This window comes from Schistocerca cancellata, chromosome 2, assembly GCF_023864275.1.
Source record: "Schistocerca cancellata isolate TAMUIC-IGC-003103 chromosome 2, iqSchCanc2.1, whole genome shotgun sequence".
Lineage (NCBI taxonomy): Eukaryota > Metazoa > Arthropoda > Insecta > Orthoptera > Acrididae > Schistocerca > Schistocerca cancellata.
Window position 1 is genome coordinate 507,014,348 of NC_064627.1, and position 19,824 is coordinate 507,034,171.

Sequence of the window (19,824 nt, forward strand, 5' to 3'; positions counted from 1 at the left end):
GTACTAGTGCCGACATTGTGCATGCTCTGTTGCCTGTGTCTATGTGCCTGTGGTTCTGTCAGTGTGATCATGTGATGTATCTGACCCCCGGAATGTGTCAATAAAGTTTCCCCTTCCTGGGACAATGAATTCACGGTGTTCTTATTTCAATTTCCAGGAGTGTATGTTCCTTGTTTGCAGATGTTGACCTGATCAAATATTCTGCAGTACATGGAATCACAAATCAAAATACAAACATGATCATGATGATGATGGCTGGTTGGTGGGGTGCTCAATTGCACAGTCATCAGTGCCCATACAAATTTCTGACTTGTACACAGTCCAATCTACCCATTTTCATGAATGATGATGGAATGGTGAGGACAACACAAACACCCAGTCCTCAGACAGAGCAAATCCCCAACCCAGCTGGGAATTGAACCCGGGACCCTGTGATCCAGAGGTAGCAACACTAGTAACTAGACCACGAGCTGCGGACAAAATAAAAGCATGAAATACAGGTCTGGTTGCCACAAGCTGCTTCTCTTTAATATTATACATTACCATTTCTGTTTCAATACTTTCCACATTTGAAACAACCTCCTTTAATGCAGTTACAGAAAATACTGCTTCAGTAATTACATCTGACATGTGACTTGTTCAGTAAATCTATCAACAGCGATTTTCACATGCATAAATGAATCATGAGCATACACCTTTTATTCATCGTTCACAATGGGATTATGCAGAGAACAGTGATGGAAGTTTTAATTGGAATATAGGGTTTCTGACACTGGAAATACTTCAGCATTTCTCACATAGCACTTTTAAAAACAAATAAAACTGTACTCTGAGGTTCTCACCAGTCACGTGTGTTGGGTTAAAAACTGGGACACAGTGACAACTCACAGTTCCCTGCCCCAAATCAACCTTTGATGAAAGCTGAAAAACTTTGCTTAAAGACATTGAAAACCACACAAAATATCGGACTTCCTAATTCAAGCCTAGAAATAAAAAGGCACAAAGGACACGTAAAAGTAGCACATTCAGTGAATGTTTAGTTAAACATTATGCAAAAAGTAGAACACAATCTCCACTAACTTGTTTGCCTGTGAATGCACAAAGTTATGAAAATTCTCCACTGCTAAAATTACTACATATCATAATGCAACAAGAACTAGTCAATTTATCTTTATTTCAGCCAAATAAATTAGAACAAGGAGTATGCTGGATATTTTTATTTATTTTGTATGAGATAGTGTAGAAGTAATATTTTTCTTATCAATTATTTATTTTCTAGAAACAGTACAAATAACTCAGTGTAAATATAGTGACCAAAAAAACAACACACTGGATCAATAACTGCTCAAACTCTAATATACAAAAATACTTAATAGAAATCAACAATATACACAACTGAAAAGGTCAAGAGATTATAAGCAGCCTGACAAAGTACTTAGGTGATTGTAGTCCGGCAGAACATTTTAACTGAGATTCTGTCAGTCAACCAATGATCAAAGGACGGCATTTATAAGAAGGTACCATTATAATTAATCTACTTTCTGATTAAAACCACTGAGAGTTGAGAATACCAAGTGAAAGCAGCACTCATATCCTGTCAACATTCCTCATAAAGGAAGTCTCTTCTGGGTGCCTCTACTTAAATTTTAAATTTATAAATAAGCTGTAGAATGCAGCAACCACACTGCCACTGATAATGTAGCCTTTTTCCACTCCCCCCCCCCCATCACTAACAAAATAATTATTGCTCTTTAGGCCTGTAATTCATCACTTGACAACACTGAGTAGTAGCTGTCAGAAGGAGTAAATAGAAACAATACACTATTGGCAGAAAATTTATAGCATCACACACTAAGTAAACTTATAGTATCACGCACTTAGACAATCAGTCTTTTTAGTCATTGAATACATCATCACCGTAACAAGACTGCCGATTATTTGTCTATGATAAATTTGTTTGGTCTCAAAACCTTTTTTAAAATACAGAGCTCCTGCCTCAGAATGACATTCTGTTGTAACAAGCTCTGCTGTTTTATAACCTCTTTCACTGCAGAAACTCAGTGCACGATCCACAAGAGCAGATCCAATACCCTTACGTCGGTAATCGCTGCTAACTGCCAGGCGACGTATCCATGCAGCATTATCAGTAGTTCGACATCGCATCACAGCTATGGTACCCACTACTCGTCGCTGATAGCCACCAAGAGCATTTAGCTGATCATGTTCAGTTGCTAGCCTATATTTAATCTGGAAAAAAAAAAATACATATATTTACAAATGACGGTAATGAAGCAAAACTACAAAATGTAAAGCAAACAATCGATGTACAAGTAAACACATTTATTTCAATAAGCTGACTTGAAAGGAGTAATCAGGAAAACTGTATTGGGAGTAGTCTGGTGTCAAACAATAAAATGTTGTACACAGATGGTTATGGTTAAATTGTCGGAAGAGAGAAGAGGATATCTGAGCTACAAGGAAGGAAAGTAATGTATCACAGAATTATAAATATGGACTCAATCAGTGTTTAGAGAGAAACTGAAGAATGAGAAGGGGGGGAGGGGGACACGATTTACAAAGACAACAGTCTTGGTGGAAAAGTTTAACTCTTTCTTAAACACTTTAAGAACACAGAAACATAACTCGGTGACATCACTAAACAAGAAAATTTCATTATCCAAATGAAACTAATTTCCCACAAAATAGTTTACCATGTATAATTTACTGGAATCACTGGCTGCCTAATTTAACAACTACTTCAGCAAACATTACTGTATTAGCAAAACTACAACTGTTAAAGATATTACAAATTCTTCAGCTTACTATATAAGCTCAAAACCTCTAATCTAACACGGTGTTCCTACCAGAATATTATAATATTGTATTGACTAGATGCTACTGCCCTTAAGCTAGTTTAATAATCAGCGACTCATTTTCCTGATACTCTTAAATATGCTGTAGTGACACTTATCAACAATGGAGATAACCCAATCACATCTACTTGCAGACCAATTTCTCTTTTTCCAGTCTTTTGAACAGGTTTGAGGAAGCGGCCTACGATAATACACTAAACTCCCACTAATCTGACCCTCAGTAGTACAGCCTCTCAGTAATCCAGCCCACATCCAGCCTCTAGTGGCTCAAGCAGAAATGACATGTACAATGATGAATTCTCATGCGCAACAACTTCATTAGTTAATTACAATGTTAGACAATCCTACACGTTTGAAACTGTGGCTTTCTTTATGGTTCAGTGTCAAGGATTCTAAAAGGACACACATTATGCTAGACCTCAAGCAGAAACTCAAAATTAGAGACGAGCTGAACTCAGGTTTTCCGCAGAAAGCCTTTGCTGCTGATTACAATGTTGTATGATAAACTATTTATGAACAAACTTTAACAGCCAAAGAGATAATGAAAAGCCTACATGAACATTACGATGAAAGTCAAGACAAACAGGAAACAGAAAGAGACAACATAAAGATCTCTCACACTGCTGGTGCTGAAGCTGCAGACATCTTCCTGCAGTACATTACGTAACTATCAGAAACATGCAGTACTCATGTAATGCTTGGAAGCCATTGTGTGATGAAGCATGTTTCCATCGGGCGTCATCATTGTGATAACTAAAAATTTGGTACACTTTTCATAGTAAGTGATAGTACAGTATATGTACGCACTCAAGGACTAAATTTTCTATTGAAATGAATGTATCTTTTTAATATAACAAAGTATTATCTCTGTGTGTTGACACTAAATTTAAGACACTTCCATTAACCTGGCACTTATGCTAATCAGCATCCATATGTACAAGGAATGGCCGGATTAACAAGAATCTAGTGTACAATGAATATCTGAGCAGACCTAGTCAATTGCCTCTGTTTGGTTTTCGTAAACAATTCTCTTGTAATTCTGCTGAACGTATCAGTGGATATAATATCAGTCAATACAATTATGCGTACATCCGTTGAGATCACTTGGAACATTGTAGAGGAATACCTCTGTCAGTGCCTGGTTACACGGCAAAACCACTGCAGTGGACCCCCATAACTTCACTTGTTAACCACCTGACATTTACAGCAAGATCTCTGGTGTGACTACTGACAATGGCACTGTGCTATGAGGCTTTTCCTGGATCGCAATATGGACTTTGTCTTTACCTGCCATCATGATTTGGCTACTGTATGGACTAGCCTGTCTGCCAACTGCAGGACTGTCTTTGCACACCATTCAATTGACAGTTGTGTTTTCAATGAACAAACCAGCAGCATATGAGTAAATTAATAGCATGTTTCATATCAGAATGCTCCATAGTCAAACCTACAAAGTGTTTTCTGGCACTGATATGCAAGTTATTCAACAAACTTTCAGAGTACTGAATTAATATGAGATAGCCATACCTAGAAGCCTTTTGCTTTGTGTATTTCCACAGAAATTGTTACTGTCTGTGATTTAATTGCTTATAAATTGTGCTTAGTAAAATTTGTGTTGTTGAAGAAGCAAACTTGCAACCCACCTGCTTCTGAATAAGACTCATCATGTTATTTTGCCGAGCATTTCAACCACAATGGACAAGCAGTCTTTCGAGCTCTGGAAATGACTGCTTAAGTAGCAGCACAAGCTCATACAGAAGCTGACAGATCTGGAACATCTACAATCACTTCCAGAAATCCCACCTTTCCAGGTGTTCAATGAAGCTCGAGATGACTAACAAGTGCACCAAAAGTATTTAGATCTTGGTGTCCAATTCCATACAAATGACCTCAAATGGTTTGGAATGGCCTATCGCATTTGCTTCTAAGACGATCACCACGGCATAATTATTTCCTGGCACGGATGGGAGGTATTGGCAATTGTCTTTAGCATCCAGAAGTTTCGCATTTTCCTGTATGACAAAAAATTTGATCAGGTCACAGATCATAAATCTTTGCTGACCATATTTGCCCATGTCAAAGCTGCCAGAACACGTATCTCGGAAGTTATGGCCTCACTTGTCAACCAGCCAATGTTTAAAGCAAGCTCTTAAGTGTGCTTATTGATGGTGACCCCTGCACTATATGGTTTTTCTCCTAAGCTGTGATTTGGAATTTGTTGTTACCTACTGACGACATATGCCTAATTCACAGGCTTGGCTATGTGCCTCACGCAGGAGTGTCTTTGCACACCGTTCTAATGACTATTGTTTTTTCAGTGAATGAACGAACCAACAGCTCGCAGGTGCTTGAGTGCTTCAAGATCAAACCCATGAACAGTTCTCTCCAGCCCTGGCACATACACTGATCAGCCACTATCTAATAATCAGCCACTATCTAATAGCCTGTATGTCCACCTTTGGCATGGAAAACAGCAGTGATGTGTCATGGCATGGAAGCGATATGACCTTGGTAGGTCACTGAAGGGAGTTGGCACCACACCTGCACACACAAGTCACCTAATTCACGTAAATTTCAGAGAGAGGCAGGATGTTCAATAAGCTCTGACACCACGTTCAGTCACATCACAGATGTGTTCGACAGGGTTCAGATCTGGCAAATTGGGGAGGGGGGGGGGGGGTGGAGGGAGGGAGAGACAGCACATCAATTGGAACTTGCCACTGTGTTCATCAAAAAACTACATCACACCCCCGTCCTTGTGACATTGCACATTATCTTGTTGAAAATGCCATTGTGTCAAGAAACACGATCTTCATAAAGAGTTGTACATGGTCTGCAACCAGGGTACAATACTCCTTGGCCGCCATGGTGCCTTGCCCGAGCTCGACTGGACCCATGGACGACCATGTTAACATTCGCCAGAGCATAATTAAGCTGCTCCCAGTGTGTCTGTCCTGCAGTACATGTGACAAAGAATTGTTCCACTGGAAGAGGATGGACTTGTGCCCTTTCACTGGCATTATGAAGAAGGTGTCAGAATTCATCAAACCATGCAACACTCCGACACTGCGCCAATGGTCACATGCCCATTTCAGTCGTAGTTGCTGGTTTCATTATGCTAACAGGGGCACATGCATGAATCGTTGGCTGTAGTGTCCCATTGTTAGGAGTGTTTGGTGCACTGTGTGTTCACACACTCCCATACTTTGCCCAGCATTGAAGTCTGATGTTAGTTCCACTAAAGTTCACTGCCTGTTCTGCTTTAACAGTCTTCGCAGCCTACAATGTCTGACATCTGTAATGAGGGGTAGCCACCCAACCTCACGATATCTGAACATGGTTTCATCTTGGTTTTGCCACATGTTGAAGACACTCACCACAGCATTCCTCAAACACTCAACAACTACTGCTGTTACTGAAATGCCCATGTCAAACCTCCTGGCCATCACAATCTGCCGTTGGTCGGACTCTGATACATTGCGCGCCTTCCCTACCGTATACATGGACAGCATGCTCACTGATACTATATGCACTGCGCATATGTCTAGCAGTCATTCCTCACCAGGTGACACTGCTATCGCCTGGACAGATTTATATTGATAGTAAGTCAATGGTCATCATGTTCTGGCTGATCAGTGTAAGTTGTTCTGTAAACTTCCACAATACTTTACTGACCACAAGTACCTCATCTTCAAAATTCTTTTGTTTTGTTTACTGTGGTTAATAAAATCTGTGTTGTTAAGAGGCAGTCTTACAACAGATTCTTCATAGGGAAAGCAATACAAGACCTCAACAAACTAAGGCCTGACACATCATCATCCTGTTGGTTATTCTGAAGCTTTGATAGATTCTTTGGCAAACTAAAATTTAATGTCATTAATGATATTTCTCTTGCATGGATAAAGTCATAACAGAAAACAATAGGGTCACATTGACAGACTGTGTCACAGGTGAGTAATTAATCTCATATCTACTAAAGAGACTGCCTACACTATATTCGTTCGTCCGTCCTCTTCTGCAGTACTGCTGTACAGTACGGGATCCTTACCGGATAAAATTGAACGACAACAATGAAAAAGTTCAAAGTAGGGCAGCTTGTTTTGTATTACTGTTGAGTAGGAGAGAGAGTCGCATTTATAAATGAGATAGGGTGACAATATTAAAAGCAAGGTGTTTATCATTGTGGAGAGGCCTCTTCACTTTCAATCACCAACTTTTTTTTATGTAATTGCAAAAATATTTTGTTGGATGAAGCCCAACTACAAAGGGAGAAATGATCATGGTAATAAAATAAGAGAAATCAGAGGTCACATGGGAAGATCTAATTGTTGATATATCCCTCGTGCTTTCCCAAAGTGGAACATCAGAGAACTAATGTGAAACTGATTTGATGAACCCACAACCAAGCACTTAAGTGTAAATCGCAGAGCAGTCTAGTAGATGTAGATGCATGCGGAAACATTGTGTGTGGGGTGCCACACGGATCAGTACTGAATCCACTCTGTGTTTAAATCTACATAAATGATGTTCCTATGACTTTAAAGGATATTTCAAAAACGGTAATGTTTACTGATGACACAAGTATTCTATCCAGTATCCAAAGTTAATGTCATCATACACAGCTGAGATGATAGATGGCCTACAAGTGTTTCACAGTCAACATTTTAAATTTTAATTTCATGTCCTGATGTTACCAGGAGGAGGGGACATTAATGGTGAAACACTACACAAAACAACCTCACCACCTTGGAGGAAGATAGCATTCCAGCTGGACCCCAGATATAGTGGGAGGGTCAATTATTGGACTAACCAATCGGTATTGTAAAAAAACTGGAGGGTTCCTACACACACACACACACACACACACACACACACACACACACACACACACACACACACACACACACACACGGATTGGAATGGATGCTACGGAAAATTACCCTGGCCTACAAATAAAGGACTTCAAACGTAAACATGGAATTTAAGAACACTATACACTGCAGGACGGACAAAAATACTTGATGAAGAGCTAACGGAGTACAAGATGGATATTACAGACCTGCAGCAGATAAGATGGCCTGGGCAAGGCATGTACAGAGAGAAAATCTATACAATCTCATATAGCAGAAACAAACATGGTCACCATATATTTGCAACAGGATTTGCAGTGCATAATAAAATAACGGTCAAATGTGATGACACTATAAAATGTCAATGAAAGGATATGTTACATCAGAATCAAAGGTAAATATAGAAACATCTCATTGTTAAGTGTTCACACCAAACTGAGGACATGGAGGAAGACATAAAAGACGAATTCTGTGATGCCTTAGACCAGATGTGCTCCAGATTACCACAGTATGATGCCAAAATTGTGCTGGAAGACTTAAATGCCAAAATAGGACAAGAACATCAATGGCAACCATATATAGGCATGTTCAGTTTTTACACTGAATCAAATGATAATCATCAACTTCGCCACATCTGGAAACATGAAAATAGTCAGTACATTATTTCCCCATAAAGATATACACAAAGCAACATGGATCTCACTAGGAACCAAACAGATCGTGTGTTGATAGAGAAAAAACATAAAAAGACAGTAACACATGTTACGACAATGAGGGGGGCCAAGGTAGGATCACACCATTCTCTTGTGTTATTACAGATGAAACAATCATTACTAATGGCAAAAAAAAAACAAGGAGTAGATGTGAAGAGGCTAAAACAAGAGGCGAATAAAAAGTTTGTGACTAAGCTTAAGAATAGATAAACAGAATTAGAGAACCACAGCAATAGGAAAGAAGGTGAAGATATCAGTACAAAATGGGACAAGATAACAACATTTACAAAGGAAACAGCACAGGAACTGCTAGGAGATAAAAAATAGCAATATCAAGTGCAAACCATGGTTCAATGAAACATGTAGAAAAACAATTCAGAACAGGAAGGCAGCCAGACAGGCAACGATGAACAATAACAAATATGAAAACCGAATAAAATACATGGCAATCACAAGAGAAATGAAGAAAACAATCAGGCAAGAAAAAAAGATCATTCATAACCAAACAGATAAAAAAAGCAGAGGAGGACACCAGAACAATAGTAAACAGTTTTAGAGTACATTGAGAAGCTATAGAAAGAAGTACAGAGGTAAGCCTGTGATAACCAAGATTGAGAATGGAAAACTGATCACTAAAAATGAAGGGAATCTAGAGAACTGGAGGAGATACTTCAAAGAACCACTGAACAACCCGGTAGACACCTGTGACAATGAAAACATAGCAGAAAACAACCAGAAAGTACTACCATTAGTTGAAGAACAACTCTGATGGACATGGAGGAGGCAATAAAAAGACTGAAAAATGGGAAGGCCCCAGGCGTAGACAACTTATCAGCAGAGCTCATCAAAGAAGAAAGAGATACGACCTATGAATAGTCAGCCAAATTGATAAAAGAAGTGTGGAGGAAAGAAGTAAAACCAAAGGACTGGAAAACTGTAGCTGTATGTCCCATATAAACAAAAAGAGGTTGACACAAAACTACAGAAGGATATCTTTACTATGCACATGCTATAAAATTTCACAAATTTAGGTCAATTCACACTGTGCGTCATGGCACCGTCGCACCAAGGCACTGTCCTATCAAGGTGCATTCACACTGTATCTCACGTCTAGTCACATGATCTCAACTTGCATTGCTGTCCTCAACTGTTCTTTTTGCGGGAATTGCGATCTTCACAAGGTGATTTTTCAACGGTTTTTATGGATGAATTTCACATACACAATGCAACAGCATACATGGATGATGGTGTGCACATCTGTATGAAAATAACATTCATTGGACTCAAATGGTTTGCAGCTTGCAAGGATAACTTGTATATTAGAGAGAAGGGAGACAGAAGTGCAAAATAACACAAAGAAAGTGTGTGGGTTCAAAAAAATGTCATTACATGGTACAGAAGGAAAATTTCACACACTAACAAGGAGCCTGGAGAAGAGCAATCTGAATTTTATATTTTGGAAAGTCGAAGAATCGTTTGTTATGTCAAATTGCACCCAGAATTACTAAAAGGAACAGTGTTACGAGCCACCATCATATCCTATGAATATCTCGTTTGTTTTAAGATTAATTTTAGTTGCTAGTCCAGTGCAAATTTCTGTGCAATAGTCATATCTCCCTCAATCCATTTCCCTTCAAGATAGATAGGTTTCCTTTACATGCTGCATTTGGCTGTTAACAGTTCAAGTGCCTTATTTGTACTTGGATTAGCTAGTGAAACCACATAAACATTGATCACTGGTGCTTGCAAAACTGTTTCACACACAGTTCAGAGAACCACTTAACAATAAATAGGCCTGCCACAAATACATATTTCAACAAACAATTTGCAATGTTTGAAGGTTTCAGTGCATTTATTTATGTAACACTACAAATGTCTGACAACACACAAATAAAGTCCACGTACTTATCCATCAGATTCTACCCACAGTGCTTTTTCTCTTCAAGTTGCAGCCATGTTGCAATCCATTTCATTCTAAAATATTAGAACGTTACCAGTACCCATAAAAATCCATTTTATAATAAATGTAGTCAAGGACAAGTAATTTCGTATGCTCATGTCGTACAATTCAGACTGCTGTGTCACTGCTTTAATTAGTCTGTTGTCATTTATTATAAATTTTAACAAAAGAAATAAACAAAAACAATATATAACAAATAACAAACAAGTGATATCAACTGTGATGAAACAAAATATGGATATCTGCGCATGGCCATATATTGGGAGGGGGGCCGGGGGGGGGGGGGGGGGGATGAGCTTGTGGGTCACATGATCAGCAAAGGACAGACATCAAAACTTTCCTCCAGACAAACCTTGACGGTGATCTGATGGGACAGGATGGCCAATGTGGATGCTGCCATTTGACATGCATTGCAGAATGTTTAACAGGATGGGATGTGAGATGGCCACTGTGAATTGGCCATTATACTGAACAGGCTGAACCTACAGACTGAAGAAATATTAGATGCAGCACAAGCGGGGTTCAGAAAGGGTAAGTCAACAACCGACCAAATATTCACAATAAGACACATACTAGATAAGAACTAGGACTACAATCAGGGTACCATCTGTATGTTTATAGATATCAACAAAGCATATGACAGCATAGTGATAGAGGAGACGTGGAGGATAATAGCAGAGTGTGGGATACTGGACAAGCTCATGCAGCTAATGAAAATGTATGTGATTGAATCAAAGAGTACAATGAAAGTACAGGGAGGATTCTCACAAATATTTGAGGTAAATGCATTCTATCTCTGACAATGGCCTTGCTGGCTCATTTTCTGACAGCCTTTCTGTTGTGCGTATCTGTGATTCAGCATCTCCGATACATGATGAAAATAAAGCAAAATTCACAGTAATAGAAAGAAGAGCTCACTTAAGGCCAAACCATCAGACAATTAGGAACCTAACAATACAGAAGACTGATCACTTTTGAAAATAAAATAGTGAGAAAAATGTATGGACCAGTGAAAGAAAATGAACAGTATAGAGTAACGAAAACATAACTCAGACAATTACACACACTATCTGACATCGTATCGTGTGTGAAAACAGACTCAGGTGGTACGAACATGTAAGGGGGAGAGGGGAGAACATGGTAATAAAGGCAGTAATGGATAGAGAAGCCAAAGGAAGGAGAGCACTAGGAAGGCCGAGAACGAGATGGAAGGATAATACCACGGGAGACTATCATATAGTGGGTCTGGAAGATGAAGATGCAGCTGACAGTAAAGTGTGGAATGCTGGACTGTGTGGGGCCAAGGACCAGCTGTGGTTTGTGTCGCCTCTTTAAGTAAGTAATTACTACACAAAACACTTTATGCAAATGGGTGATTGTTAAAAGGCTCCCAAGTCATATTTTTCATTTTCTGAGATAATTATATTTTTGATGTCTATACTTATTTACACACATTTCAGAGTCAAAAAGCACCTTACTCAAGCTTGCTTTCTACGCGTTGTAGCTAGCGTTTTTCTTCTGTTGGTAATACGGAAAATTTTGAAGATACATGAAAATATAAGCTCATTTCCTGTTTACAGAATGCTCTATGCATCTGATACAAACTTCACATATTTGTTATCTGAACTGTCCGTCATAAAAACATACGAGTTGTATAAGGTAAAATACCCTGGTACCAATATTAAGTATGAGTTTTCTAATACATAGTTTTTTTTTTTTTTTTTCAGGGAAAATTATAACCTAAAGTTCGGAAAACCACAAAGTGACGCCTGTTACTTTTGTGAGTACAAAAAGGTGTGAATACATGGTTTTCATTGATAACATACTGCAAAAAGAATCATAACTGCAACATTAATGGTGCACATGAGGCGAGATAAATAGTTCACATCATTCTTAATGAAACGACTAAAGAAAATGAAAACGTTTTATACTCTGTATTTGACTACATGCAAAATGTACATTTTCTGAACATTCTCATTCAGGAAATTTATTGCTTAAGGCAACTCAAAGTGAATGTTTTTGTATTTTCAACATTAAAACAGATTTTGCCCATTACTACATTTACCAAGAAGATCAGGTCCACAAAGGAACCAGTGAAGCTGCTTTGTTCCTTTCGACTACATTAAAAATTACGTCTCCGACATAGTTACAGAGTTACAACTGTTTTCTGATAATTGTCCCAAGCAAAACAAGAACCATACATTGTCAAGTGTTTGTCTTGCCCTAACCAATATGTGCACGTTTAACAGATGGACTTTCACACACTCCATGAAACCAAAAATCCAGCGTAATAAAATTTGCCATTATAAAATATGACAATATACGCTTTCCTTGTGAAGTTTGGGTGCTTATAACTAATGCTGAGAAAAAATGTCTAAGGACAGTTACATCAGTCGAGACCGAAATGATCACTGTGTGCTCTACTAGGTGGCCTACTTATCTTCAACCTCCTTTGAAAACAGACACCTTCCAAGAAATGAGACAGTGCAATTTAGTATTACCAAATATTATTATTATTTTGAGTACTCTCATAAACACAAACAGACTGTAAAAACACTTGGGTACATAAGATCAAGTGGTTTTCAAAGCTTTAATACCCTTATCCTCAAGAAAACTAATGAACAATCTTTACCTAGTCAAGAAGCTTATTAAAAAGTATCAAAAATTGCAAAAGTGAAGACTCAAAGAAAGTTATGCCATATACTGTGGAAAAACAGAAAGGCTTTCATGATCAACATTTACAGTGGCCAGCAGCTTCTGTTTCTCTCAGTCACAATGAATAAGGTTCAGAAAAGCAAATCTTTGTAATGTAATAACATCCATTCATGATTTGTGTTTGTAACATGAGCTAACATATAGCACTCATTATTTAATAAAAAAAAACTGAATTATCTGAAACAAAACTATACTTTAAATTTTATTGAGTGTTAAAAGGCGTTTTTTTTTTACCATGATAAAGTGACTTAGATACTTTTTAACACACTCATTCATATAAATTTTTTGAGGTATAACTAGATAATAGGTTAACACAGTCACCATATAGATAAACTCAGCGTGTTTTGCCCATAGTTTGTACATTTTTATATGCAGTTATCTTACATAATTATCGTCAGAGGTAATAAATAAAGTATTTATTCAACAAGAATATTATGTAAAGCAGATAACTACATACTTTCAGAGGGCTTTTTGACAACCTTTAAACTCCACTTGGTTCCCAGTACAACTCTTAATTGTTTTTAATTTTTCACATATACAATCAGTTTTGATTAAATGGTGATTTTCATAATCACAATACCAGGCACAAAAATAAATTTCACATGGACTTTGTCTCAATGTCTAGAGTTCAGAGTCAAATTATGTACTCTGGTTCAGTGGTACTGAAGAATTTCTCATCTAACATTAGGAGAGAAATTGAGGACCTATTGTGTCGTTACCTGGTACAATCCAAGTGTGTTATTGTGGAGCAAACCATGTAGTGTGTGAAAAATAAGACTGATACCAAGTCATTAGCCAAAAATGCAGTAGTGAGCAAATGTTATGACTGCAAATAACAATCTCAAATCAGCACCACAGAATGAAGTAAGCATCTTCTTACCAACAATGCATACAATCAGAGTTCCAAGCTCAAACCCCAATCCTACAAAGCAAAGTAACAGCTGTATTTGGATATCAACATAATGTAGGCTTCAGCAGTGAAATATGAACTCCCAATCCAGCCGCCACACAAGATATTTATTTGCTGGACCCATGTCGTTCCTTTAAATTATTTAAGGTAACAACAGTGACGGTTCCATTAAAAAGGACATGTCAGAGTTCCTTACATCTCTGTCTCTAAAGATCACTGTCAGCTTGACATTTATGCCAAATCTTCCACCTTTGGTTACACGGCAAGTAACAGTTTTTACTGCAAATAAGTATGACGACCAGCAATTTATTGTATCAGGCTCCTGTTACAAATATCTATATCCCAAATCGCCATGCTCATTGCTGAGCACCGTGACCGCATGAACCAACAGTCTTCATGCACGCTAGTTCCTTCCTCGTCTAGTTGTAGTGTGAGCTGCTGCCTTAGGATGTGGTCTGATATCTTCAAAGGATCTGTATCCAATAGCGCTAGGTCTAATTCCAGAAGATGAAGGTGTTGATAATGAAACAAACTCTTTTGGAGAATCACAGACTTCCACAGATTGTAAGTGGTCTGTTGTATATACAGACAAAAATTCATCATCTGTAAATATCTCAGAGTTAAATGGCCATATGCCTGAAACCCGAAAACCACTAATCACATTGCTGGGTGTAAAAGCTTTAGGGAAAGCTCTACCAAAAATCTCGGAGATATCATAGATAGAGATAGTTTTCCCTGGATGCGCTGTCATCCAGTCTCCTGCAGCAGAATTGTAATATGCCCCCCCCCCCAAAAAAAAAAAAAATCAGAATTTGAAATAAATATCAATATGTGTGTCTAATTAATGCCACTGAGACAGGAAAATACAATAACTGTAGTGAGCTGTTGTTTTTGTATTTATAGCAATTTAGCCACATAAATGTGTGACTCAACACAATTTTGGTGATGAGAGATACTTTTGCAGTACAGAGTGGTGAGACTTGATCCCTTTTTTACATTTTATTTTTTAAAGCGGTAGGTATAAACATCAGAAAAGAACTAAAATGTGTAATAAATAGCCAGTTTTTAACTCTTTCTGCCCCTATTTTTAATTCAATCCTTTGCCATTTACTATCATCATAAAAAATTAAAAACTAAAGCCATGCAAAATGGATCAAGTCTCACCATATGTGGAACACAAAATCTGTTACCCCAAATTCACTTCATATGAAATCTGGTCAGATATGTGCAGACACACATGATATAGCAATTGTGGCAGAAAAGTAGAAATTGACAAAAGCAGATGAAAAAAAATAATTGGACTTGCTGTAAATGAACACAAGACAAAATACCTAGTAATATCCATTTCTAAAGTGTGATTAACACTACGTGACGGCCTCTAATACTGTAAAGCTGTCAGTTGCTTCCATTGCCTTGGTGCTCTTTTAACCTGCAATATTAATGTAAGGAATTTATTTAAAAAATGATACAAGCAGCAAACACAGCTTATTATGCAAACTTACAGCATTTAAGAATCATCTAATTACAACAACAACCAGTTAAGAGTATACTATACCCTTGTATGACCAGTTGCTACGAATGGGTCACAAAGGGGAATGATGACAGAAGCAGACACAAACAACCTCAGGGAATTTGAAACAAAAACCCTGTGAAAAATTTATGGGCCTGTGAGAGGAAGATAACTGGATAGTAGAGTACAACACAACATAAGAGAGTAGGGTACAACCATGATATAGAAGAGCATGTAGAAGGAGACAGTATAATAAAATGTATGGAATCTCACAGAATATGATGGTTAAAACATACGGAGAAGATGGCAAGATTTCCAAATGAATAATGAAAGGCAGACCGTATTCAACCAGACGGTGTGGCCTATCAAGACCAAGATGACTGGACAACGTGTCGGCTGACCTCACCGACATGGTGATGCAGGAATGGAAGAGAAATGCACAGATGTATGGAGGCAGGTTGCTGAGGCAGCCAAGGTGCATTGGGGACTGTAGTGTCACAGAAAAAGTTGATATTCACTTCACTGATCAACACATGTCCACAGTGAATTTTTTTCACAAACTAGTACCTAGGCACTGTAGAAACTTTTTACACCAAACCAAAGATACAGACAGCGAAATCCTCCACTCACCAGACAGTATGAAGCAAAAGGAAACTCTGGACAGAATATGTGCAATTACACACAGAACATCTATTGTGTATTCATACAAGTTTTCTGATGTGAGAACTCCCACAAATGCGTAATCTGCTTTATTCACAGTGGTATAAATCTTAAAAATGTGTGGTCTGTCAGGTAACTCTTTAAACTGGTAACGCCATTAATCAGTAAAACAACATTACATACTTGGAAGCTGAAATTCATTCACAGCCTACCTTCGTAACAGGTACTCATACATAAGCATAGAAATTTAAGTTACTCTTCATCAGAACGAATTATTGCTACACGTAAGTTGTGTCGGCAATACTGGCTAACAATTCTTTTGTTATAGCAGCTACCAATGTTCAAACTGATACATAAACTGGGTGAGCGTCTACTTTGTTAAGAAATGTTATCAAAATTTTGTACCTCTGATTTCGGTTTCAACGTGTTGGACAACGGTTCGTGGACCTCTGCAACCCAGAATCCGGTATCACGGGACGACATGTATACTCGGGGAATATCTGCTATTTCCTGGCTGACTTCCATGGCCCTCATGGCATGTGCGAAGTAGATGCCTCCATACACGATGAAAATTACACTTGCTGGCACCGTAAGAAAGCAAATACGAAATGGAACGCCGACAAAAATAAACAGAAGGGCCGACACAAGAATAATTGACTGAAATGTTATTTCCCGTAACAATCCAGCAAAAAATGCCGTGTTGACTGTTGACATTATCCCTTCCTTCACAATTTCTTGGCACTGTAATTGGTCTCCAGGTTGATAATACCGAATAACAACTGTTCCCATTTTTATAACGTCAGTAACTGAAACAAAAATACCAAATTATATTAAAATAATCGATCATTGCAGAAATTATTTTCTTTTGCAGCAAATTCATTCGCAAGCTTCATGCCAGCAATACCCAAGTTCTGCCTTCTGAAACCTCTAGGCCTGAACTAGATATTATTTTCTACGAGTTAACATTCGAAACTTCGATTTAAAACAACATCCAAGCTATAATTCAAACAAAACTAAATATTTGTATACACCCAACATCCCATTCACACAGTCAAAACAAGCGCACAATCCGATATATACTACATGCGATGGGTCGTTTGCTGTATTCATATCGACTATGCCACAGCTGTGAGAGTCGGTTGCATCAATATATGTGACTGATTGAAGGATGAAAGGAAACGGAAGCACGAAAGAAACTGATATAGGCACGCGTATTCAAATACAGAGATATGTAAACAGGCAGAATACAGCACTGCGGTCGGCAAGTCCTATGTAAGAAAACAAGTGTCTGGCACAGTTGTTAGTTACTGCTGCTGCAATGGCAAGTTATCAAGATTCAAGTGAATCTGAAAATTGTGTTACCGTCGTCGCACGAGCGATGGGACACAGCATCTCCAAGGCAGCGAGGAAGTTGGGCTTTTCCACTACGACCATTCCAGGAGTGTACAGTGAATATCAGGAATCCGGTAAAACATCAAATCTCCGAAATCGCTTCGGCCGGAAAAAGGTCCTGCAAGAACGAGATCAATGACGACTGAAAAGGATCGCTTAACGTGACAGAAGTGCAACCCTTCCGCAAATTGCTGCAGATTTCAACTCATGGCCATCAACAAGAGTCAGTGTGCAACTCTTTCAACGAAATGTAATCGATATGGGTTTTCAGAATCGAAGGCCCAATCGTGTACTCTTGATGACTGCACGACACAGAGCATTAAACCTCGCCTGGGGCCGTCTACATCGACATTCGACTGTTGATGACTGGAAGCATGTTGCCTGGTTGGACGAGTCTCATTTCAAAATTGTTTCGAGAGGAAGGGCGTATGGAGACAACCTCATGAACCCTGCGTGTCAGCAAGGGACTGTCCAAGCTGGTGGAGGCTCTTAAATGGTGTGGGGCGTGTGCACTTGGAGTGCTATCAGACCACTGATATGTCTAGATACGACTCTGCTGGTGACATGTACATAAGCATCCTGTCTGTTCACCTGCATCCATTCATGTCCATTGTGCAATCCGAAAGACTTGTGAAATTCCAGCAGGACAATGCGACAATGGTCAAGTCCAGAATTGCTACAGAGTGATTCCAGGAACACTCTTCTGAGTTTAAACACTTCCGCTGGCCACCAAACTCCCCAGACATGAACATTATTGATCATACCTGCGATACCTTGCAACGTGCTGTTCAGAAGAGATATCCATCCCTTGTACTCTTAACGGATTTATGGGTAGCCCTGCAGGATTCGTGGTGTCAATTCCCTCCAGCCCTACATCAAACAGTAGTCGAGTCCATGCCATGTTGTGTTGCGGCACTTCTGCATGCTCGCAGGGGCCCTACATGATATTAGGCAGGTTTGTCAATTTCTTTGGCTCTTCAGTGTATTTAGTATAGAGATCACTCATTCTGAACTCCAAAAACACGAGGATACAATGTATCAAAGAATATTCTCTTCACGAATGCTTATTTTCCCAATCTAAAATACATTCTGTTCCGAATCCATCTGATCTATTTCGCATTCAGCCAATGAGGACATAGGTTACAATCAGCCAATGAAAACAGTCTGATGTGAGAGGCATATTTTGTGGTAGGTTCGTTTGAGGTACAGTCGCAACCACACAAATGCGTTTGACGCAGGCATTCTCCCAGTTCCCTTAGCTTGTGATTCAATGAAAGCTGTTCGAGTTGCGGCCAATGGATGGTTGCAAATAGTTATGATTAATCAGAGGAAATTCTTCTCACTGGCTCCAAAGCCTTTAATAAGCTTCAAAGAGATCACGATGCAAATGTGCAGAAATTTTTGTATTCAGTCTCATACCATTCTCGTTGAAGATTCTAGGTTCCTGTTAGCTTTGTAAAAGAACTGCATGTCTCATACTTGTGAAAACTTAACACAGCCTAGTGTAATTTTATTCCTTTGAGGGATTTTTCTGTAGAAATCTGTTGTGTATATAAAGCCTGGGGTATCAAAAGCAAAAGGATCTCACTATCCTGTAACAACACATTCAAAATGAATAAATGGTTTTTTCCCTTCATATAAGGATCCAACCACAATAGGCGATAATTGGAGGGGGGCACATACTACACTCGTTGCTATAAATGACATGCACACATTATGTTGGTTCACTTTAGAGGGGAGGCGAAATAGGCAGAAATAAGCATGTTATGCTGTTGCAAGTATATTAGTGAAATTAAGCTGCATACCTGATTCTTAATCAGTTGACATTTTTCAGCCTCTCCCTAACAACAGAACTGACAATATTTTTTCTTCAACTTAGATAGTTTTCAGTATTTTTAATGTTTTTACTACACAGATGTTCAACAAAATTTATGTTACTGAAATCTATGAGAGACGCTGATTAGACTTTATTCATCAGGCATATAATCAAAATATGTAAAAGAAAACAATATGTTGATGAGGTAAGTGGTGTTAGAAATAATTAAGAACGCCTTCAGTTAACAAAAGCAAGATTGTTGTGGTATCTATGTACAGCGTCCTAAAAACTGGTGCCAAAGTTATTGTCCACCATGTAGATAATCTCTTAATGTACTTACTTGGGTATAAGAATCATAAACTATTAATATTTGGTGACATAATATAGATGTGATGGTGAAAAATTCTAAAAGTAGATTACTGCTA

The 19,824-nt window shown here is 38.5% G+C and overlaps 1 protein-coding gene across 1 annotated transcript; it reads right to left on the reverse strand.

The window, feature by feature from the left end:
- Positions 1-1,710: 1,710 nt before the first annotated feature.
- On the reverse strand, positions 1,711-17,287 carry LOC126146521 (probable N-acetyltransferase camello). The gene is made up of 3 exons (XM_049915627.1): positions 17,096-17,287; positions 16,597-16,997; positions 1,711-2,247 (listed from the first exon to the last, which is right to left on the reverse strand). Exons 2-3 carry the CDS (start codon positions 16,978-16,980, stop codon positions 1,870-1,872), a joined length of 762 nt encoding a protein of 253 aa, XP_049771584.1. The 5' UTR covers positions 16,981-16,997; positions 17,096-17,287; the 3' UTR covers positions 1,711-1,869.
- Positions 17,288-19,824: the final 2,537 nt, after the last annotated feature.

Bases quoted from the DNA above. Each gene is read 5' to 3' on its own strand.
- LOC126146521 (XM_049915627.1), bottom strand. From the start codon at position 16,980: ATGGGAACAGTTGTTATTCGGTATTATCAACCTGGAGACCAATTACAG. The intron at 2,248-16,596 runs GTACAAAATTTT...TTTTTTTTCCAG, and splicing joins CGTTGAAACCGAAATCAGAG to ATTAAATATAGGCTAGCAAC.